This window comes from Mus caroli, chromosome 14, assembly GCF_900094665.2.
Source record: "Mus caroli chromosome 14, CAROLI_EIJ_v1.1, whole genome shotgun sequence".
NCBI classification, from domain to species: Eukaryota; Metazoa; Chordata; class Mammalia; order Rodentia; family Muridae; genus Mus; species Mus caroli.
The window spans coordinates 25342683-25367496 of NC_034583.1; the positions used below are offsets into that span (position 1 = coordinate 25342683).

Consider the following 24814-nt stretch of genomic DNA (forward strand, 5'->3'; position numbering starts at 1 on the left):
TGAAAATTGGTTTGGTGACATTTTGCTAAAAATAACCCAGATACAGTGTATGGTTTGAGGCAGACTTCCTATGTGACTGTTGGTCAGACCATGCTGGAAGCATGGATGCTAAAGTGTTCGTAAATCCTGGCTGGAACAGGACTGTTTGGGGAAGTCCTTGCTTGGAAGACAGCCACAGCTTCTAGCAGACTTTCATGAGCCTAAAAATCTCATGATGATGAGCTGTGGTGTGTGTCTTCTTTTTGGTTTCTTGTTTGTTTGTTTGTTTGTTTGTTTGTTTGTTTTCTTCAGGCACATGAGGTAATGAGTCCTCTCTTTTGCTTCTATTCATTCATTTGGGTGGCTGACGACAACTTACAGTGAAAATGACCTGAGAGTTCTGAGGGTAGACAATGAGTCTCTCATGAGAGCAGCGTAAGATGTCCGAGAGTGATAGCAACTGCCCTGCACACTCAGATTTACCTTCATCAACTACTGAACTGTGTCCATTATGGCCGGCAAACAGCCACCTCACCACCGATGATCCACATCAGTGCCCTGCACAGCATCCTAACTCATCTTAACTTCCACATCTGTTAGTGAGAGAACTAAAGTTCTGCCCCTGTGAGCAGGAACCCCCTCTGTTGAACCTGCCATCAACTCCATGTTACCAATGTGAGTCCTCTCACCTTGGTTTCTATCCTGCTTTGCCTATGGAGAATGTCTGACCATTCCTACCTTGAAGCACATAATAGGCTTCTAGGAGCTTTCCCCATACCTGCATCCCAGGCTAGCTCTCTGTCTGCCTCCTCCTTCTCCACCTCTAGCTGGCTCATCTCTATGTGTCTCCTTTCTGTAGGCCTCTGTGTAGTCTAGCTCTCCACTTCTCCAAGTGCATGCATGCAATCACCTGTGACCTTGTTCACTCTCTTGGTTTGAAATACTCTGAATTACATCTCATCGGCACCTACATTAACATGTTCACATTTCTGATGATCTCTACTGGATGTTGTCCCTGGCCCTCCTGAAAGTGTCACAGATATCTCTAAAGTCATGTGTCCCAAACAAAGCTCCAAATACGCAGCACCTACTGCCGCTCTTCACGTTCTTAGCTGTCGTCACGTCATTTCCCAACTACTCAGGACTAAGCCTTTCACTTTCTCTAAGTCTTCGTTCCCTCTCACGAACACCCCACACTAGTTATCATATCCAATCGCCGTATCTTTAGCGCACATTCACAGTCTGACTAATCGTATCTCTCCTGCTGGCTTTTACCCACTACCCGTATCAGTTCCCCGGGTCATTGCAGCAGGCTTCGAACCAGTCTCTCCTTTTGCCCCTGATATACCTGACCTAATTGCCAAGGTAATTCTTCTCAAACATAAGTCTGGTCTGTCCTTCCTCTGATGTCCCTCATCCCCTACCTCTCAGGTATTCATAAAAATAGCACCATGACCAAGATTCCCCTAGGATTTTATAGACTCCGCAGCAAGCCTCTTTATCTCTTCCTAGTGAGTGCCTAAAGGCCACACACAGCAGCCTTTGCCAGGCTAACCAAGCTAGCTCCCTGTAGGGATGCAGTTCTGCTCCCTAGTTCCAGAAAAGTTCCTTCCTGGTCCTCTCTAAAATGATGGATCTGTCACTGACCAAGTCTCAACTCAAGTTTGTTTTCCTTTTTAACCCTTCCCTCGCCACTCCTTTTGTTTCTCAGACTAAATTGAGATGTATATCCTCCTCATGAGAATAGAATAAATTCAACAAGAAAAAGGGAGTGTGGCATTGTTTTGCTTGTCAATTTGTTGAGCCCCAGACACCACATATCACAAGGTACCAATACTTTGAATAAATAGGTCAGACCCATCCATCCTTAACACAAAGTTACTACATACTATTCCTGGGATGACAACTGCCCTGCCCACACATACTCCTGTATAAAACCAGCCCCCATTTTTCTATTCTCATTCCCACCAGAAATAAAGATGTTTACTGATTCTGGATTGGCATTTCAAGGAACTGGGCTCCTGTAGAGGAGATGCTTATTTTTGGGGGACAGAACACATGCCATGCCCAGCAGGATGACCCACATACTAGGCTTTTAAGGTCCTTTCTAACTCATGCACTGGCCACTATACTTTGTATCCCTTATTCAAAATGCTTAGAACCAGAAATGTCCACATTTCAGATAGTTTGGGAATTTTGATATTTGCATATACATAATGAAGTGTCTTAGGTCTGGGACCTAAGTCTCACCAAGAAATTCATGTTGGTCTGTTGACAGTCAGTGCGGCTCCCATGTCAGCAGGCTCAATGGTTGCTTTGCATGCATCCTCTACACAAATCTTGGAGAAAGTTTTAGGCAATACTTTCAGTATGCCTGGCAGGACTGTGACCCATGTGTCACCCGAGGTAACACACAGACATTTCTACTTGTGACATTCCATTGGTATTCATAGATTCAGCTTTCGGAGAGTTTCAGATTTTATTAAAAAAAAATAAGCTGCTCCTATCTTGATCTAGTTTCTGAACATGCAGAAACTTTCATGGCTGTGCACACCCCTTCTACAGGGCCTGGTTCAGGCTGTACTGGAGTTAGTACCTCTTGGCAGGGGATACTTGTAGGTCAGGTTGGAAAGGAATTTGCAAACAAACCAGTGTGCCCTTTGCATAGCTCCAGAGCAGACGGTTGAAGAGAAAGCATGTCTCTGAACCGACCTTACCTTAGGTTGAAGGGGTCTTCTGTGGTGCCTTTTCCTTTCAAGCTAGGTTGAAAAGTGCTAAAGCTAAATAAAAAGAGAAATAGTTTCATCAGCAGAGTCACGGGCCTCCCACCAGCAGCAGAAACATCCTCAGACCTGGTAGTTCCACATCCCCTATCCATGTCCCTTATTCCATGCTGACAACAGGGCCTTGGGCGCCTCTGAGGTACCCCACCCCTTTAGCAGCCTCTTGCATCACCCATTCTAGGTCTACTGATAGCAACAATACTTACTGAATCAAAGGGTTTGGGGGTCTTTTGTGGGGGACCTAAGCACCTTACATTTCCATGACCAATTTGACAACTATTCCTGTGTGTCACTGTGGGTTCAAAGGTTATCTTAGGTCTCCTAGAGCACACACTGCATTAGAACTTCCATTAGGCCATCCCCACTGCCCAAGCTCTGGGTAACATTTGAATCTGACATGCTCTTCACCAGCCCTGTGGAAAGGCTTGGTTCCCAGGGTGCTGCTATGGGAATGTGGCAGAACTGTGGGGAGATGAGACAGAATGGAGGTCTTTAGGTCATGGTTAGGCCAAGTCTTAAGGGACTGTGGCGCCCAAGCTGCTGCCTCTTGCTCCTGTTTGCTTCCCTGCCATGAGGTGACACCTTTGCCTCATGCTATTAGCTGTTGGGCAACAAGTCCAGAGTAATGAGGCCAACTGGTCAAGCACTGGCACCTCCAACATGTGACCTCAAATAAACCATCCCCTTAGAACCTGGTTTTCTCAAACACACCACTGGGGTGGCAGAAAGGAAATCCTACATTGCTGAAAGATCATGAGGCAGCTTAAACACAGCATGTCTGCTCAGCCCGTTCAGACAGCAGAAGGTGCCCAGACTGTTTTAGAAGGCAGAGGAGCCAAAATGGGTGTTCCTGGCAGGCACAAACCTGTGCCATGTTGTCCTCCATTCACACACTGAGCCCTGAAGGTGGCAACTAGCCCTGGGGTCACTTACCAGCCAGGGCCACTAGGAAAACAAAGCTGGAAGTTCCCCCATGTCAGGGGCTCAGAGGTCACCTGCTCTCTCTGGCCCCTGCCTCTGTGTGCTCTGCTGGTGACCAAAACCCTGACTTTCTCTAGTTTCTCTGTGGGACTGTCCACTTCTCCATGACTTCAAGTAACAATAGAAATAAATAACTCTGTGTGTCAAGAATCCAGATGCTGGCTGCCATTGCTTAGATTGACTCATCTACTTGGAGAAGAAAAGGGGGCTGGAGCAGGGCAGCAGGCTTCTCTTAGAGAAGATGCTTCGGCGTGCACATGGGAATCAGTGCTTCAGAGGTTTTTCCAGTGAAATATGAGATCGGGATGACTAAAATTGGAATGCAAAAGAAAGATTAAGCCAAAAAAAAAGATTTGGAAAATTAGAAAATACAGCCAAAATACTCTGGCAGGTCCATTGCACACCAGTTTCTTAAAAAGCCCGTGTCAGCACGGCTTCCTCCCTTCAGTCGCTGCCCTCACTGCTCCAAACAGGCTCCTCTGGTTTGGCTTGTACTTTGTTCCAAAAGTCAGAAAGCACTTTGTGCCTCACCTAAATTCTGCTTGCTGTGGGTTGGGGACACTTGCACAGAATAGGGCTGGGGAACCTCGCTTCTCTGGTCACCGTTCAGGATTGTAGCTTTGAAAGGAGCTTTTGCCAGTCCTTACCTTTTCAAGGCTTTACTCCGGTCGCTGTTGTAGAAGACTAGGAGCTTGGAATACCCGTTTTGGAAGAAGATCTCCAGGGCAATATCCTATACAGAGAAACTCCTTTTATTATGAGTGCTGACTCCCAGACAGAGGTACTCCTGGGTATCAGAGCAAGCAGAGACTGGGCATATGGGTCTCTGTGGTAGGAAGCCCTTATGGTTAGCATAAACCTCTCTCTAAGGGTGAAAACCTTGGTACTGGGTGAGTAGGGCTCTGATAATAACATGTGCAGATGAAGCAGGAAGTGAAGGCTTTGTTTGTAGATGGGTGAAGAGCCTACAAAAAGAGCATGCTCAGTTGCATAGTCAAGTTGCATGACATTTCTGGGTCATAGGTTTAAAGGACTCACTTCACCAGAAACCCTCAGAAGCTATGGAGTAGGATGACTCTTCAGCTGGGCACAATGCTCTGCTCATCTGTGGATGTCAGATGATGGAGTGCTCCTCACACCCACATCCTGCAGCCATTCTGGTGTGACTACCCTACAATGCCTGAATCAACTTTACATGTTGTTTTTTTTTTTAACTTTTCCTTTGGCCATTTTCTTTCTCTCTCTCTCTCTCTCTCTCTCTCTCTCTCTCTCTCTCTCTCTCTCTCTCCCCTTTCCTTCTCTTCCAAGCTATTCATATAATAGACTTGAAAGAAGGAATCCCACAATTCCAGATGTGGGAGGAGCCTTGGGGATGACATGGCATCATGGAAGGAGAATTCCCGGGGGGTGGGAGGAGAACCAGGGAGTCTGAGGCCTGGACAAGGAGGACTAAAGTCAGAGACTTAGACCTATGGTTAGTTAGGCACCCAGAAATAAACACCACTTGCTTCTCCTGGTAATCAGTAAGGTTTTCCAGCCCCCAAATCCCAGCAAGAGTGGATTTACATGGGTACCTCCAAGTCCCTTTGTACCACGACATATAAGGATGTGGGGCGCTTTCTCTACAAAGAGAAACATACACAACAAGACAGACAGTGAGATCCAATCCCTAGAAGCTACAGCTTACTCAGATCCTTTAAGTGACAGGCTCTAACTCTCCTGGAAGAACCCAGAACTGGATAATCACTGTTTCTCCCTCAAATACCCAGTTCACTGGAGACATGGATACCCTTCCACTGACCTTCACAACCACCCAGAAACAACCACCTGGAAGCTATTCCCCAGGAAGGAGGAAACACACTCGCAGTGACGCTAAGTTGTGAGTGTAACCTGCGAGACAAGTGTAGAAGCTTAGGAAGGGACCAGCCATCCACTGTGCATCCAGTATGTGCTCAGTGCTGTGCGCACGGTGTGGAAAGGGCAAGGCATGGCTGCCATGACCGAGGGTGAGATGGCTTGGAGAAGTGATCAAGGGCTCTCCAGGGCCAGCTACCTTGCCTGGCATCTTCCTGATGGGGAATTCTTCCTTACTCTGTGTCCTCACATTTGCCATGTCCTTTAGAAAGAGCTCAGGATCAGGAAAAATAAGCAGGAAAGCCTTCAGGCAAAAGCAGCAACAGTGGAGGAAAAGCACTCAGTTGGGGCCAGTGGGATAGCTAGAACTCTAGAATTTACTCCCCTGGAATATCTTCCAGAGCTTCAAACTTTAGGGAATAACAAGGCTCCTGCAAGAGGCTTTCAAGAAGAATTAAAGTGTTCCACATAGCCCAAATGAAGCCACAGATCCAAGGAGCCCTTAATAGGTTCTTCCAAGTCAAGTAGTGCCCCTTTCTGTCCTTGGGAAGTATCCCAGAAACTGCAGAGAGGGATGAACCCTGGTCCTCTCCTGTTGGGATGGGTTTGTGCATTGTGTATTTGGATGCTGATTTCTATGCCCAGACATCTGGTTGCAGTCTGGGAGTCAGGCATGGTCAAGTATCTCTGGTCTCAATGTTATGTAAAAGTTGTTTTCCATCCTCTCTGATTGGCTAATACAGAGCTGATTCAGCCAATAACTGGGAAGAGGAAAGAGGGAAGGCAGGGCTTCTGATCCCAGTCAGAGAGATCCAAAGAGACAAGAGGGAGGAGGGGAAGAGAAGAATGGATGGAGAGAACAGGAGTCATCATGAAGACACACATGGATTAGAGAGAGCCTGAGCAAGACTCAGATTACAGGTAAAGTATCACATGACTGGGAAGTGGCCAAGCTAACACAGTCGGGTTAGACTCGATGAATACCTACCCAGTTAACAGGGCTTTCAGCTTGTTAATAAAATATACCAGGTCTCTGTGTCATTTATTCAGGAGCTAAAACAGGATAGAGAGGGCATAGAAATGTATTGCCCTTGGGAGCAAAGGGGGCTCTTCCTGTGTCTTGAAGCTACCTTGAAGGCTTGGGGAGGCAGCCCTGTCCTTGCTGAGTTAGACTCATGGAGGAATTTTGGGGTGTACACCACTAGGGTCCAGAGCTCTTCCTCCTACCCATGCTGCAGGGAATGTTCTATGCAGAACATTAAATGGAATGCTAAATGGAATGTTCTATGCAGAACATTGCGCAGGATCTCATGGCTGAACTCATTCCCGTACAGGAGCCTCTCCATCTCTAATTAGAACCTAGGACGCCATTGTAAGCAGTGGGGATGCTCTGGGAGATGTGTCAGAGGGAACAGTCATCCAGTCCCTAAATCGTTTGGCCTGGGAGATAATGAGAAGCTCAGAGCCAGGCAAGCTCTGGAGGAAGTCAGGAGGAGACTGGTGACATGTATTCAGGATGCCTCTGGGTCACAAGCTCTCTGTGACGCCCACAATTCCTAAAGCTTCAGCATAGCTTCATATCACAAAGAAGATGCTGACTCCCAGAAGACTCGGTGAGCTAGAATAACCCAGCAGTTTTTGCCTTGGCTGGAGAGCCTGTTGAGATTGCCAGAGCTCCAAGTCCTCTGGGATCCAGATGAAGCCCAGGGAAGTAATAGTCAAGGTTTCTCCACAAGAGTCCTGGGCCAATAGGAGCTAAGAGGGATCACAGAGACATATGCCTGATGACTCCTGGTTCACCTGTGTCATGATAAGCAGACCACCCCCTTCTACCCTGGGTGGGTCAGGACCCCTCAACTAACCTGAAGGAGAAAGCGGGCCTGCCGGAGCTCTCTGAGGTCACTATAGGCATGGCGCTGGCAGGAGTAATGGTCAGAGGACCGGTCTTTGCTGCACATGTTGAAAATGAAGGGGTCACTGATACTGAAAAGGAAATAAGATATGATGTGTACACACGTGGACATCCATCGAAGAAGGCACTTACAGTCCCCCCCCCAGTTACTCCCCTCTCCTGGCCCCACAGTTTTCAGAGCTACCCTGGAAAAGGGCTGTAGTTATGCTAACTGCTCTGCTGATTTGATGAGCTGATGGCTTCCCATATCTACTCAGTTCTGTCCTTGAAGAGTAGGCAGAGAGCTAGCCTCATGGGTGAAGAGTCATGTTGACCCAGGGTGCAGGGGGTGGGTATGTGAGAAAACTCCCTAGGTTCAGAAGTCTGCAAATTTGTTACACCACATGGATTTGTGGTACTTTAGACCCGTGTCCTCCAATCTTGAGTCTTTAGTGACCCTGCAAGCTGTTGAGAGAGAACACCAGAGGGGTTGGATATACCTGTCATGAGATAGACCACCCAGAATTGTTGGATGCACCTGTCATAAGACAGAGAGCCAGTGAATTAGAAGACATGGTATAATCACATGGCAGAAAAAAAAACAGATACTAGAATTCATTTGGTTTTCAAGATCCAGGCTTTGTTGAGAGAAGGGGATTGATCATCATCTAAACTTTCCAAAGTTAGGCCTTAGAGGGCAAGCATTATCCTACCAAAGAGCAGAGCAGAGACCTGCGTGACTTAAGTCTCACCTCTTCCAACATGGAGGGGTAGCCTGTAGGACATAGAAGATGGTCTGGAAAGGGATTTCCATCAAAGGGTTCAGAGCAAGCCTCTCTCCTTGGAAGGAAGTGGAGGGGGCAGAGAACCTCAGATTTGTCTGAATGCTCATTTCCAAAGAGAATGTCCTGTGTACTTGAGGTGGGGGAGCTCTCAGTACTCACACAGATGGGGTCTTGGGAAATAACATTAACTCTCTTTATAGACAGCTCCATTTATGAATAGCTAGACCATGTGGCCAGTATATTTGTATTTATTTAGATTCTATTTTATCTCAAGCTCTGTGTATACCACCACAAATATTCTGAACATTCTGATAACATTTCCCTCCCAGATAAATGGCACTTGCCCTAACACATTTATGTCCTAATCAGAGGACTAGAAAGGCCAGAGGTGAAGGAGCCCTTGCCAAGGTGCGGATATGAGGGAGGGGAGTGGAGGCAGGAAAACTGTTTCATCTCCTCCTGGTGCTAGCCCTAGAGTCACCCATGAGGTCCCATGCCACCACTCTGTGGCTGAGAGTCAGGTTCTCACAGACCTGATGGGGGGTTCTGGTCTAGTCACTGGTGGCCCAGGTTCCATACTACACAGAGCTTGGAGTTTCCCATCCAGCTGAAGGCCCCTGTAGGACAGGGTGGAAATCTGGACTCTTTGGGTAGCTCCTTATACAGACGTCTTCAAGGACACAAACTTAGGCTCTTTGCAACCCCTCCTGGCCCCTCTGCTCAGAGCCACATTGCTGTAGGGCTAATCAAAGAGAAAATGTGGTTTTGGTTTTGGAAGCCTTGGCCAGGAGGCTGTTGCGGGCTGGAGCCCACTGTGCATTACAAGAGCCACCGCTGGGTGGAAGTTGAGTTGTTTCCAAGTATTTCTGACTTTCACGGGGAGTGGGGGGGGGCAGTGGTGATTATTCCACCTCCCTCCCTTTGCTTAAGCTAAACAGCATTCAGGCCAAGGTCTGGTGGGAATGACGAGCGCTAATCTTTCTTGTGCTCCATAGGCTCCTGCTATGAGACCTACAGAAAGCACTCTCTACACCTTAGCTCCTCCACAGAGTGGTGCAGCATCTCCTATGCAGGATGGGCGAAGGTCCCTTGTCTTCCCCTGAGCCTTGTGGATGCTTGCTAAGTGACTGCCATGCTCCCTAGCTGCCCAGAACTCCCACATCCACTGTTTATTTTGTTCCTAAATGAGTCTCCCCATGCATGCACCATGTTCCTTTCCAGTTATAAACCTGGAAGCTGCTTTCCAGAGGCAAGACTTCCCAAAGGTTGCAGTTTGCTATTGCATCAAACCCAGGTCCTCTTGACTCTTAAGCTCAGCAGTGTCACTCAGCAGTGTCCTGGGAAGCGCTCCTCAGAGTTGTTGCGGAGCCTTTTCCAGCTCCTTCTCTTTAGTTTACCCCATGCTATAGGTCCATAGGTCCCACAACTGATACAAGTGAACCATGGGCAGCCTGTACTAGAACATGGGGCTTTGGGGAGAAAAAAAAGGAGCCATGTTTTCCTCATGCCTCTTGGTCTGTGTAACTACATAGGACAGAACGGGCAGCCACAGATCCGCAGAAAAGTTAAACTATGTCATTGTTGAGTTCACTGATAGACATCCAAGTTGAGGCTGGCTACATGCAGCATTTATACAGGTGTCACTGGGTGCTCTAGATAACCATTCTTACATATCATGCTAAGTAAATCGAGATAGATCAGCGCTCAGACATCCAAGGTTAACGGGAAGGAAGAAGCAGGTTGATCCTAGTTCATTATTAGGAGGACCTGTTGTTGCAGGGCACAGGATGCTGTTCAGAGTTCTACTTCCAGGCAATCACCTCCCCATATCAAATTGTTTAGAGTTGCTTATATATAGATTTTAATAATTATACCAGGAAAACCCACTAAGTCAGGTAAATGATGGCTGTGATGCTGACCGGCCTAGTTTTCGACAGCTGAAGTAGGCTTCAAAGCAAAATACACTTCAGTTGGCCTCTATTTGAAGTCGTTTAATTTTGTCAGAATGATAGTGGTAGTGTGTAGCTGGAATCTCTCAGGGATCTAAACATTTTAGAGATATCGTGTCACTGTAGCTGTGGAGCTACCACCATGCACACACATGGTGGATGCTTAGTAACTTTGCAGAATTGAACTCAACAGAGAATTGATGCCCAACAATCCACGGACAGGAAGTGAGTGTTCCATACTTCATCTCCAAGGTTCCCATAGATGCCACCCACTGTTTAGGGTAGAACTGTGGATTCCTAAAGAGATAGGTTTATGTCACAATGTGACTTTATTTGAAAGTGGGTCGTCTATAGAAGCCTTCAAGCTAAAATCAAGTCACTGGAGTGGGCCCTAATCCAATATAACTGATGACATCATAGAAGGGTACTTGTGAACCCTGAGAAAGAAGACAGTTGTGTAGCTGGCCAGTGTGTCTATATACAAGCCAAGGAACTCCAAGGATAGCCCAGACACCAGAAGCTGAGGGGAAAGAGAAAGGCTTCTCCCTTGAGCAGCTGAGGAAGTGCCGCTGACACCTTGATTCATCCTTTTAGCCTGTAAGGCTGCATAAGTTTAAAATTCTGTGATCCTTGCAGGCCACCAAATTCTTGACAGCCCTAACAAACTAATACAGCCACTAAACATTCCACTGAGGAGAGAGCCCAGTGCCACTAAGAGCCAAGCTTCTCTGGACCTTCTCCACCTCTGCAGTACATGCCTAAGTCCAGTCACCTCGAGGGCATTTAGTGTTCTTGGACTTGATTGGAGATATTTTTATGGTGCAGCAGCAAGCCTCTTCCAAGGTCTAATGCTCAGCTGTGCTCAACTCAATGGCTTTTAGAGAAGCATTTCAGGATTGGTCCAGCTTTATTTTTAACAGGCTTATTTATGTACCTTCTTTAGTCTCCATGGTCAAAATACGGCCCAATTCCCATTGATCTGACAGGATCTGGGAGCCTGGCTGGGATCGCTGCTTCTCTCTTAGTAGCAGTGCTTTCTCAGGTCTTAGAGAAGCTGGTGGGGGCAGTGACTGTCTGATTAACAAACACTTCCTTGGGGTGACTAAAAATACCCAGGCAATTCCCTGGAGATATCCCAAGGTAGTCAGTCATTTCCATTCTACCCGAGTTTTAGAAAGTACATTTCCAGACAAGGGAAATCACTCTTGCCATTATAAGTCAAGTGTCCAACCACTGGGCTTATATTACAAGTGCAGGGATAGACGACTTGATGATTAAAACAAAGTATAGCTGATCAATAACATCTTATCTAAGGCTAGCTTAATCCAAGCCCAAGTGATGTTAGAAGCGATGGGTTGTGCATGTCGTTACATGGTGGGCATGCTGAGCAATAGAAAGAGCAGAGAGCTTTCATCAGCAAAGAAAGGCCAGCCTGCGGACCCAGTGTCCGTATTGATCAGTATCAATAAAACATGAGTGAGAAGATGGAATGAGTGTGCCAAGTATTAATTATGCTACTCCAGCTTTGGAAAATCATCAAAGACTTGTAGCAATGGGAGAGATTTTATGAATAAAAGATGGAAATTAGTGAGAGAGGACGTCAGTAAGTATAATAAAGCAAATTTCAACCGTAATCTAAACAGGGTGGGCTGGCAAACACTCGTGCACATACCCTTTAACTCTGGCTTCCTGAATTCATGATAGCTGGGAGTTAAAACTCTTGCTACTGACAGGTCAAGACGGAATTCTTTGCCAACATCTGTAAACAATGGCTTTCGAAGTATATAGTCCCTGATGACTGGTAGAATCAGCCTGAGCTAGGAGCTGGCAAAATATCAGATCCCACCAGACCTACCAAATTAGAAACTACAGAAAGGGTAGAGCCCAGAAGTCTGTGTGCTAATGATCCTTCTGGGTGACTCTGGAGTAAGCCACTTTGAAAGTCACTAGATTAAGAAGTTGCTGTCACCAGAGGAACCATGGCAAACCACAGTGAAAAACTCTCCATCTAGCAAGAACAAAGACCATGAGAAAACACACAATTTGACAACTGCAAAACACTATTGGTCTGACTTCGGATGGTTGTCCTTCATGAGCACAGAGTGCAGTACTCTGTGGAGTACTAGTCAGTAGGAGCTGGCTGAACCCCAAAAGAGCAAACATCTGTCACTATAGAGAGGCCTTAAGATTTTCTGCTGATGATGTCAGCTACTAGTTGTGGAAAAGACAGAAGACATCATTTCCTCATTTGGTCACTTTGCATTGTTTTTTCTTGAGATAGGATTCTCACTTGTAGCTCTTGCTTGCCTCACACTTGGCATCTCCGTGTCTCAGCCTCCTGAGTGTTGGGGATAACCCATGTGCCACCCTACCTGGATAATTGTTGGAAAAGTATTGTCCAAACCTCAGCCCTTATTAGATTTTAGCCATATCATCAGGCAGCTCTCCCTGCATCAGTCAGGATGTCTCCCAGCTATGGTAACAGAAGTGCCCCTGTATCGTGTATGCTTTGTTCCAGAATGATAGTGTGCTCTGACCTCTTTTCCAAGAAGCCTGTCTGTGTAGCCCATGTCATTTGAGTGCCTTGGGCAGCAGCCACTATCTCATATAGAATGATGGGCAGTCAATGAGTAGTTGAATACATACCCTGATGTGACTGAAGTCTGTTATCCAAGTAACCTGAGGGAAGGTCCCCAAGTACTAAGATACATGGCCTAGCAGGGGAGACATACAAGGCTGCCATGTTGCTACCCAGCCCATAGGCTGTCTTTGGAGAGTCATCTATTTTATTCCATGGCTCTAAGCCTATGATAACCATTAGGAAGAGGAAAAGAGGGAACCAGGAGTAGGCAGGGCTTGGGGGAATCTGCTGGGGGAAGTGGAGAACTCACTTGGATAAGCAGTGGTGGGTGCAGTAGACATCGCCTGTAGGAGACAGAGTAAAGTTCTCACAGATGTAGAAGTGCTGCTGGCCAAAGAGCAGGATCCCCTCTGAGACCAGGTGGCCCTGCACAATCACCATGGGGACCTTCTGTGACACCTGGAGGGAGAGAGGGTGCCAAAGTCAGACCACGTGCCTGGGAGACAAGCCACGCCCGTGATTTTTATGAAGAACTCACAGGACAGTTGGAACTGTCAGTGGTAGTGGCTTGCAAGAATGGCAGGCTACACAATCTCAGCCACAACCACAAGTGATACCATCAGCCCATGTAGTTTTTAATCTACACATGGACACAACCATTCTTATCAATCCATCTGGGTGTCATTATATATATATATCATTACACCCTTTCTCCCTTCCCTTTCATCCCTCCAAATCCTCTGACATATCCCTCCTTACTCTTTTTCAAATTCAAGACTTCTATTGCTATTAACTATTGTTTCACACACACACACACACACACACACACACACACACACACACATGCATGCATACATTTATGCATAAATATTTTTAAATACAACCTGTTCAGTCAGTGTAATGTTATTTGTAAGTATGTTTTCAGGGCTGATAATTTGGTATTGAATAACCAATTGGTGTGCTCCAACAGGAGACTATTTGTCCTGTTCTCAGCAGTCCTTAGTTGCTGCCAGCAGTTCTTTGTGTAGGATTGAGCCTCCTTTGCTTTCTCCTATCCCCATTAGCACATCTATTGTCCTTGTCCTTGTTGGATAATGTTTAGGTAGTCATGTTGGTGAACTTTCCAGGAGTAACTTCTGACCCTTCCTAGGAGACACATATCACAACAAATTCCCTGATTCTCTGCCTCTTACAATCTCTCTGCCCCCTTCTTCTGCCACATTTCCTGAGCCTTATGCTGGGGAATGTTTTGTAGACATACCACTTGGGACTCCCTGCTGTGGTTCCTAAGCATGTCAAAGTCGTTTCTCTTCTGTTAAGCTCCATAACAAACAAAGCATTCCCCAGTTCATATCAAGACAAGTTTTACTGGGGACAAAAATTTGCCCAGGGACAGCCTGGTAATAGCCAATGAATAGCTGAGCCAGGAATAGAACGAAGGTATGTTCAGCACAAGTGTAAGCTTGGTACTGCTGTCTCTGTAAAGCCAAGGCAAGCATGGGTATTGGATGTTCATTGTCCATGTAGAACCTTGCTCCTGGACAGCAGGCCACACTCCTTCACTGACAGAGAGCACCTGGGGCGCCAGTGACAAGTTGCCCTCAACAACAGGCCAACATGAATCATAAGACTAGAGCCCCTTTGCCTCAATTCAGAGCCACTGTTTGGGTGTGATTAGCTCTGCATTACAACCATCCCAGGTCAGATCTGACTTCCCCACTCCAAAATACTCCCTGAGAGCATAGCCACATGGAGATTCCAGCTTGCTTTCCAAGGATTCTGACCCGTGACAATGCAATGACTTACATTCCAGCAAGAATGAATAAATAATGAATGAAAACCAAAGGGACTAAGAATAAGGCCAGCATCCATATTGTCTCCAAGTATTTCCATCCTTACAAATGCAAACCTGAAAGGCAGGGGTGGCACACACCTATAATGCCAGCACTAAGGTGGGAAGGGGCAGGGGTGTCTGGGAGAGATTGACCCAAGTATGTGTGTAGTGTGTGTGTGGTATGTGAGTGTGTGGTATGTGAGTGTGTAGTGTGTGTGTTGCGGGTGGGTAAGTGATGTGATATGTGTGTGGAGTGTGAGTCTGTGGTGTGTGTGTCTGTGGGGTGTGTGTGTAAGTTGGGGAGTGATCTAAAGGCTGAATGTGACATGTGTCTGTATTCCCAGTGCTTGGGAATCTAAACCAGGAGGATTAGCTGCAAGGCTTGTTTGAAGCCAGGCCGCACCATAAACCCCATCTCAAGACCTAGATAAGTAAGCAGAAGTTTCACCACGGTCACAAGCACTGTGGTTTGAATGTGGTTTGTATCAGCAAAGCCAAAGCTGAGGTTCAGTTCCTGCAAACAGCCTGAGCGGATGAGGCCTTTGGAAAAGGCAGTTAGGGCTTCACTGTAGATTCAATCAGTTTGCTATTTGGTGGACTCAGTGGTTAGGTTTGGTGGATTCAGTAGTTTAATGGACTCAGTGGTTCGGTTTGGTGGATTCAGGGCAATGTGGTTTGGGGATGTTTCATCTTACAGTGAGTTTACAAAGATTAGAGGGGAACCAGGCTAGGAATCAGGGGATGACTGGCTGCCTCACAAAGGCCTTCTGAATGCAAGCCCCTTCTGGGCTTTCTTTACACTTTTCTGTCTTTACATAAGTACCATGTTTCACACAGTTACCTTGTTACAGCTAGTCTGCAGCCCACTGCAGGGCCCCTTCCTAATGACCTCCTGTAGACTCGTCTGATTTTTACTATGTTGCAGGATATTTGACCAATCTTTTATAGATTAAATTGCTTTCAAATATTTGGCATACACAGAGCTGCCAAACTCATTCTGTGCACGTCACTGTGAATTAGTGGATACAGCGAAGGAATAAAGTTCTATTAACAAGACTGGAGGTTCGGGGTGAGGATGGTTTAAATTCCCATAGCTATTGCCAATTGCTCCCTTGTAAAACAGCACTAAATTTATGCCTTGCCACCATTGTTAGGAAGGTGCTACAACTTGAATCCAGTTTGACTATATTTTCCAAGAACTCAGTTTAATGCCCATTGTGAGGTAAGAGGGTATAAAGGAGGGCCTTTTGGATTCCCTCGAATGTGTGGTATATTTATATTTATAGTATACTTATAATATGTAGTATGCTAGTATATAAAGAATATCATCAGGGTGAAGCCTCTAAGACTGGGTGTTTTCCTTAAAAGAATATCAGAAGAAAGACACACATTCACACATACTCCCTGTATCTAACATGATGCCCTGTGCCACCCTGAGACTCTGTCATTTAGAAGATAAACACCGTGGCATACGAGCCTTCAGCCATACAGACTCATAAACCTAAAGAAATCTCTTTTCTTCATAAAGCACCAAGCTTCAAGTCCTTTAGTATAGTATCACAATACAGACTGATAACAGAGAGTTATGCCAGGCTGCTTCAACTATTTTTTTTCCTGTATCTTTTACAGGTAAAATTTGGAGGTCCCATCCCCAAGTTTATAAGGTGACACATGAAGCCACAGAGCCAGCCCTGGCATAGGCACCCCTAGAGCATCTCCCCTTCCCTCAATGCCATCCCCATTAAACCCTCCACAGGTCCGGCAGTGGGGCTTTGGCTCACGTGCCACAGTCTGAGCTGATGCTTCCCTTTGGGAGGCTTAAGTAACAACCAGAATAAACCAAACCACAAGAAAAATGTCTAAAGAGAGCTGGGTTAATAGCTTAAAAATTGATTCTGCTAGAAAAGAAATGGCATTTTAAAATCTAGAAAACGAGCCCAAGTGAACTATTACCTGCTCTTCCATTTAAATGAGCCCTGAGAGGGCTCCATCCGTGTTTACTCATGACTAAGAAATCCCTCATGCCTTGATGCTATCGATCACTTCAGACAAGGGGAACTTTTGCTTCTCCAGGAGAACTTTTTAAAGACCTGCTAGATGATGTATGGTCATTCCCAGTGGGTGGATAACTAAGAAAGTAAATATCCCTCCTTCTGCGGACGGTGGTGACCAACAGGTTGTCTGGGAAGCCGGAGAGGCTGGAGATAAAACAGGAGGGACAACAACAACCGGAGTCACCGAGTGTCAGCTCGTAAGAGCACATGGCCCCAAAGCCAGATCTCAGTGGTGTGTCCAGGAAGGGCAAGGTCAACTGCACATCTTTGGAAGCTGTCGGTAGCATAACTAGTCTATAATCTTGTGCGGCACTAAAGTCTGTAGATGGAAGGCTGAGGCCCAGATGGGTCAGTGAAAGCAGCCATCATTGGAGAGGTCCACGTCTAGTTTCTCTCTTCTGTTTGAGGTGAACAATGTAACTCTTTCCTGGGCCCTCAGTTCATGCTATTAGGACTAGCGAACAGTTCAGGGGCAAAATCATCCCTTGATATCCTTGGGGACACTTCTAGAACCTCTGTCCACTGTCACCAAATTTCACAGATACTCCAGTCCCTTTTGTCTCTCCTATTGCTTTAAATCATCTTTATATGATTTATAATACTTAATAACATGCCAGCACTGTCTACACTGCTGTACTGTGTTGTCTAGAGAAGAATGGACAGATTGGAGCCTGCAAGAACAAGAGCTCAGTTCAGACACAATGCTTTATTTTATTTTATTTGCTTCACAGGTGGTTGAATCTATTGACAGCCTCTGAGGGTATGAGGGTTTGATTATATACTTAATTTTCAAAAATATTGCTGAGAAAAACTAAATTAAAACTACTAAAAAGGGACAGGCTACCAAAATCATAATTGGGTTCGTTCCCTAGAAAACTCTCTACTTTTTCTAAGTGGACCACAATTACCTTGAGCTTCAGTCACACTATGAATGAGAGCAAAGAATCCTAAAGCAATAGGTTCCACTAAGTGTGAGTGCCTCAACGCAGCAGCAAGGCAAAGAAGAGCAGCGCTGTGTCTCTTTAAGAACTTTCTCCCAGACAAGGAGCAGGGACGCCCCCTGCCTGCCTGCCTGCCTGTGCCACTTCCACAGAAGCAATGAAGCCAAGCCTCCCTCCTCTCTCTGCAGGCTCTGGGGACCAGGTGGAAAGACAGTGACTTTGACACTGTTTGCCTACTCCAGTGTAAGGTGAAACATACCACAAATCCCAAAGATGGTTCAAAGCACAGCGCTCACCCCCACAGTCAATGAGGATATGTATCAGCAATTCACCCACAGTGTATCTAGCAAGGATCTCTGAGTGTTATAAACCTGGATTTGAGGGTCTGCTGAGATTGAAATACTACAAAGGCTCCGTGTTAAAGGCTCGGTGGCCAGCTGGCTGATGGGATAATGGTCAGGGGACTGGATGATGAGGGATCTAGCCTAATTAATCAATGTATCAATCCACGGATGAACTTGTCATTTTACGCCTTACTAAGATCTGAGCCCTAGTTAGAGAAAGTGAGTCACTTTGGGCCTTTCCTTTGCCTGGCTTCTCTCTCTCTCTCTCTCTCTCTCTCTCTCTCTCTCTCTCTCTCTCTCTCTCTCTCTCTCTCTCTCTCTCTCTCTCTCTCTCTCTCTCTCTCTCTCTCTCTCTCTCTCTCTCTCTCTCTCTCTCTCTCTCTCTCTCTCGCTGCTTCCTGGTCACCAGTGAGAAACCAATCCCTGCCACGTGTTTCAGCCACCATGATATTCTCCCTTAGCTCAAACGGAACGCAGCAGAGCCAACACCTCTACTAACTGTAAACTAAAATAAAACTTTCTTTTTTTAAAAGTTGTTTTTCTCAAGTGTTTTGAAACAGTGACAAAAAGCTAACTAAGAGGTATTTCCTGGAAACAGCAGAACATTGAGTCCTAAAGGCTGCTGCACAAACCTCACCCTCCCAGACCACTTTCCTAAAAGTTTCAGTCTAGCAAGTGCAGAGTTGGGGCTTAGAAGTAGCATTCTGAGACCACACCTAGAAGATGCTGGTGTAGATGATATGAAGAACACTCGTTAAGAAGGTGAGCCAAGGACACCAACTAGGCAGAGAGCAAAGCTGTTTCGTGTGATCTAAGGGTATTGCTTGGAATACACCTGTCTATTGGTTCCTTCATTCATTCAATCTTGCACAGCAGTATTAGCAAGTTCCCCACCCACTGGAGAAACAGAGGGAATGGAATCGTGCCTTCAAGAGGTTTATGGTCTAACCTATGCCGCTGTACAGCTAAGATGGGAAAAGACGGGCGTTTGAAAGTGCAGTGAAGCCTATGTCTAACATAGGCTGCATGGGAGAGACTAAGGTCACAAAGAGGTAATCCCAAGGCTGGATTAGGGTTAACATACATACATACATACATACATACATACATACATACATAGTTAAATATGTGTGTGAAAGAAGCACTTCTGTATAATTAGGAAAAGGGCTGGCCATGCACATGCATACATGTACACATATGTATACATGCATATATATGAGCTTATGCATGTACAGAAATGAGGAAGGCAAGTTATAGGTCAACTCAAGGATCACTTTGTATAAAAGGTATGTTGCAGAGGGCCTCGAAGGCATTTATCAGGGATGATGTAGACAGCTGTGCTTTTTATCAAGTCCTAGTGATTCACTCAAACAGGCAGTTCGGAAACAACAATGTTAATACCCTCGTTAGCCTCCTGCAAGCAGCTTTCGTTAAAAACACCTGGGAAGAGCTTGTGAGCAATGCTGTCCAGAGCAAAAACGTCTCCCTTTGATCTGGCTATCACAGTCCAAGTCACATTTGACATTCAGTTTGTAGGCAAAAAGAATTCAGTTGTTTAATTTGCCATGGAATCAAAGATAATAACAAACAGCAGAGAGAATCTAACACTGGAATGGAGTTCTAAGCCTGGATAGATCCAGAAGTTTCATGGGAGGGTATGACATACTACCCCCAGCATGGAGTGACTGACGGGCCCACAATTAACATGCATTAAATCCACCACACAAACAGCAAATGGAGCTGTTTGCAGGGAACTGTGCTGTAGTTCTGGGAATCATTAATCAATGGTGCAAAGGCAGTGCTGAGTAACAGAATAATTACCGTCCCAGGTATTGCTGGAGGCAGCAAGGGCTCAGTTGATCACACAAGGAAATGAGTTCCGCTGAAGCCACCCTGGAGTCCCAGGGCTGTGACATCCCTGGGTCTTGGATAGATTCTGCAACTCCAAAGGTCTCAGCAGAGACAGACCACCAGGTTCACTAGAAGGAATTTATGCCCTGGGGTCTCTAGGAATAAGAATAAAGAATATTGGGGGCGGGGGGGGGGGAATGAGACTTTGAGATGCAAACATGATTACATTGCCATGTCCTGTTCTAGGAAATTTGGAAAATGTGGGAGGTCTGGTGTACTGTGAAGACAGGGGCAAACTTTATATTTGCTTGAGTGTGTTTATATTCTGAAGTCCCCAGACCCACACATCCCACCTCAAACTCTAGTTCCACGTTTGACAAAAGCAATGGTAGACCAAGCAACATCACAGAGGATGAGGGATAAGACCATGAAAGAACGGAAATAAGGTCGCCATACACTAGTGATCAGGCATGGCAGACTAGAGATAAAGTCAGAGTATGCTGAGCCCGAGGCCATGGTGTGTAATGAGAATGTTCGTTTCCCATAACGTAACAAAACCCAGTTCTGTTAGGGGAATAGGTTTTTGTTTTTAATCCCAGGTTGGGATACGGAGCTACTTCCTATTGTCCCCAACATCTGACTATGATTCATCTTGTGCACTGGCAGGTGCATGATTTTGCCAGCTGAAGATAGTTCATGTTTGAAATTCTGGGGACTCTTCACAGGGTATATAAATGCCCGGACCCTGAGAGGCAGACGTTGCTGCTCCTCACTGTGCTGTTTGCTGCTTGCTGGATTGCTGGTTGTTGGTTGGAGATATCCTGACAACAAAGACCAGACTTGCCCCCAAAAACTCAATGCCCCTAATCAGCAGGAAGTAGTCTGACAAGATCAACACCCTCTTTCCTCTCCAAACTTCTTTCTCTCCTACCTGGAGGGTTGGAAGGATGGGGTAAAGTTTGGGAGGACACGGATAAAAGAATCCAATAAAGTAGCCAAAAGTCCAATTTCAGTGATGGACTAGGGATAAGACTCTGGTAGACCGGGGATGAGCTCATTATAGATCAGAGCTAAGGCCACAACAGACCAGGAACTATGTCCTGGAGACTAGGCATGTGACCTCTGCAGGAGACTCAAGCACAGCCTATGAAATGAACCCAAGCATCACTTGCAAAGCACCAGTGCTCAGCCTGGGTGAGACTCATCTTGTACAGGCGTCTGCTTCCAGTTCCAGGTTGCTGCTGTTGGATTTCCTTCCCCTGCACCCAGCCTCTCCCTGCAGGTACAGGATCACAGGCACTAAGTAGGAGCTGGCAGTTTAAACTTCTTCACATCTTTCTACCCCTGCTGGGATTCAAGCACATTCTGGGGACCCCTGCTGGGCACTGTGATTGCATCCTGCTGTGTGACAGGGAAGCCAAGGAAGACTGAAGCTTAACTAAAACTCCAAGGGAGGATGAAGTCTCCACTGCTGCTTGTCTTGCCTCTATATGGGAAAGGCAGTTACTTATACACAGTCCAGATTCTGGTCCATCAGAATGAGGCCCCAAGAAGGCTGTCACTGGACGTGCATGTGCCTGAGAAAGCCGTACAATGACAAAGAAAAGACTCTCAGACATAGGGAATGTGTCAAGGATTTCTGTCGGCTGCAAGAGGTTGGAACTGGGATTCCTCTGGGCCAGGTCTATAAACCTCAGAGCTTAACCACAGTTGTGCCCAGGAAAGGCTGAACTCCAATGCCACCTTGTTGGTCTTGGAAGAATAAGGACACTTGGGTGTCTCTAGAGTTTTCCCAGAGGCTGAAGATAGGCATCGAGTGAGAAGTGAGCACAGGGAATACCCAGTATAACAGGTTATAACTCAAAGACATTCTCTGAGTTCCTGGTCTGGTATCCCACATAGGATAGATGGTGGCTCTGTGGGGACCTGACTTCTGGGGAGCTTCCTGGATCATCTAGTGAGGCCAAAGTGAGCTCTGACTCTCTTTGTGAGCAGCATAGGATTCCAGCAGAGATGAGCAACAGAAGAGAAGACAAAGACTGGGTAAGGCAGAAGCAGAGAGATTCACCAGTAAGAAAGGTTTGACACAAGCCTCTTGCTGCCTAGGAAGATGGGGAGAGGGGACCACAGGGCAAGGAATGCAAGCCTTTCCCAAGAAGTTGAGCAGGACTCAGCTGACAGCCATCAACCCTCACACACACAGAGGCATGGACCAAAGTCCGCCAGCATCTGAATGAGTCTGGAAAGGAATAGATTCCCAGAGCCTCCAGAAGGCTCCCCAGACACTGGCAGCATCCCTGTACTCTGAGGCTCTACATGAACCAGCAGAGCCCCACAGTGCTGGATTCCCCAGGAAGTTACTACACATTGTTTCAAGTCACTAAGTTCATGTCCATATGTTAGGAATGGAAAACTAATGGAGCATTGCAGGGTTGGGCATCTTCCATACTTATTTATTTTTATTGGTTATTTATTTATTTATTTTAACTTTATGTTGGTCTTGACCTCTAGAACTCTGGACCTAAACAAGTTTTTGTCTTTATAATTATTAATTATTTTGTTGCAGCAATCTGAAGCTAATATACATTCCTGTGCCCATGCTGGGACATCTTAACTCCACCCAATAGGACCCCAAATTGTGTGCCCACCAGCTCTGGCCTGTATCCAAGGCTTGCACATACTTCCTCTCCATGCAATCCTTTGGAAGATACATGACACTACACACAACTCAACCCATGTACTCCTAGGCCTGAGAGATGATCAGGGAGCATGTTGGTGGGCATGTCGAAGCATAGTGCCCCTCCAGGTGTAGGTGTACTTTCAGGGTGGCCAGATTTTGGTGGGAGGCCCAGGAACTGCTACAAGGTCAGGTGAAGCATTTAGAAGACATTTTATACAACACAATGTTAGCTTGAGTCTCATCCTGTAGATGTTTTTACATAGGGTATATAGGAGACCATGGAAATTAGGAGGCTGCCCCCTCTGCTTATTTTGTATGTAGTGGGCAGGTGTGAACATTATTGAAGATCCCCTATATGAGCGATGCCATCCGAGTTCTGTGCCATCAGACAGTCTTAATGGATTACCGAGACTCTACCAATGTGTTTATTACCTTTTCTCCATCAAGAAGCTCTTGTAAAATGACTTGTCTTTCCCGGCACAATTCCAAGAAGTCTTCTGAGTGCAGGCTTTCGTGCAAAGCAGGAAAGAAGGTCAACTGTGTGCAATCCACTCCCACCTCATCCGGCCTGCTCTCAGCTTCCTCTGTTGTCAGCTCATCTGCAGTCATGAAAACTGGACACATTGCCTTGGTGTGAGCCACATGACGCCACAATGGGAAGCATACAATATGAGCCTTTGTCACTGAGAGGAACTGTGAGGCTCTGGTGTAGAGGTGGTCAGTGTGCCCTTCCATGGTTCTGACCTGTGTTATAGCTCACATACCTGCAAGCTGGTTCAACCGGGTGTGCCTAGCCCTGGCTCCTCTATAGCTATCAAATGGATGCAAAGCAACCTTTTGGAATTCATTCTCACTGATCAATGGAGCATCTTTCCTTAGGTCTGTCTAGGATTCGCTCCTTCTGAACCCATTTATTCTCTCTTCTACAAGGGTGTCATTGATATTTCTAAATAACAGAAGCCCTAATATTTTGTTTAAAGGAATCAGAAATGCCATGGTGCACTGATGAACAAAAAGAATAAGACACTTGTGTGCTCTAAAGCATGACAAGTCTCAGTCTCCAGTAGGTTGCTCTGGGCTGGACACTGAGGTAGCATCTGTCTATACAACCCTGTCTCAGCTGCAGCATCTCATCCTCAGTTTGCAAATGAAAATATCTGAATACGGCTTGAGACTCTGCCCACGGCCATATGGCTACTGAATTGGAGGGAACGGGAAGCAGGCCTTCCTGAGTAGAAAGCAAGCTCTTTTCTGCCTCAGTGTGTTTAGCTGCACTGTTCACAAAGTGACTAACCTCTTCTGATCTCTTTTCTGTATGTATGTGTATATGTGATTTTTAACATAATGTAAATGTTGCATTTACAAATTTTCATCCAAGATTATGCCATAAGTACTTTCCCAATCCACTTAAAAGTTTCTCCAACAATTTAAAAGGTATAGAAGTATTCCATTGTGCAGCTATTTCGTTATCAATAAGTTCCTCTTCTGCTGCTTAGAGACACAATGGCTTTAGCAGCAGCAACAACAACAAAAATGCAACTTTGCCATCATTTCTGTTCATTTCTTGATTTGTTTTCCAAGAGCCAGGACATCTGGACCTAAGCTAAGCAGATGACAGAATGGATGTCCTCATCTTGTTCTTTTTCTACTCACGTGTTCCCAGTGTGCCCATGGCTGCAACGGGCATGCTGGTCATACTGCAAAGCTATGAGCCATTTTCTTTGTGCCAAAGCTCAGCTCTTTAACAACCTTGCAACCTGGGAATCTTATATCTGGACGGATAAAAGTGTCTGCTGCTTCCGGAGCCAGTCCTCACTGACTTTGTCATCTGAACGGAGCATAACTCTGAAAGGACTGGCACCTGAGAAAGTCCTTATTACTCTTTTGCAAGAGATCTGCTGTATTAGGGTCTGTACTGGCAATATTAGGAAGCCCAGGTTATAGATACCTAAAGGTTCTGCCCATCCAGCTAGAGGATGAAGCTGCCCAAGGATACATCTATGGAAAGTCAGCACACACTTTCCATCACTTAGCCCCTACCTCTGAGAGGTAGAGCAGGTGAGGATGCTGTGATGTTGGAGCTAGGAGCTTAGAGCATAGAGAAAAGAAGCTAATGAGCGGGCCACAGTGGAACCCCAACGTCAATCTGAGATCAGAACCTGAGATTCTCAGGTCTGGGCTTGTGTTACTGCCAGCTGGCAGGCAGCAACTCCATCAGCAAACCTGCTACTCAGGCAGCAAAGAGCTGGGCTTAATAGTGCAGAGACGCTGTCACTGCTGAGAGTAGCCACTGGCCACCCCTAAGAT

At 46.1% G+C, this 24814-nt stretch overlaps 1 protein-coding gene across 4 annotated transcripts in view; it reads right to left on the bottom strand.

Annotated features, from left to right (window-relative positions):
* Wdfy4 (WDFY family member 4) overlaps positions 1-24814 on the bottom strand; it is a 218847-nt gene that overhangs the window by 56741 nt on the left and 137292 nt on the right. For all 4 annotated transcript variants that reach the window (XM_029469142.1, XM_029469139.1, XM_029469140.1 and 1 more), the window contains 5 exons: positions 22940-23121; positions 13114-13262; positions 7460-7580; positions 4391-4476; positions 2697-2759 (listed from right to left, as the gene is read on the bottom strand). In XM_029469142.1, the coding sequence (XP_029325002.1) occupies positions 2697-2759; positions 4391-4476; positions 7460-7580; positions 13114-13262; positions 22940-23121 (601 nt within the window). The remainder of the gene's footprint in view (positions 1-2696; positions 2760-4390; positions 4477-7459; positions 7581-13113; positions 13263-22939; positions 23122-24814) is intronic.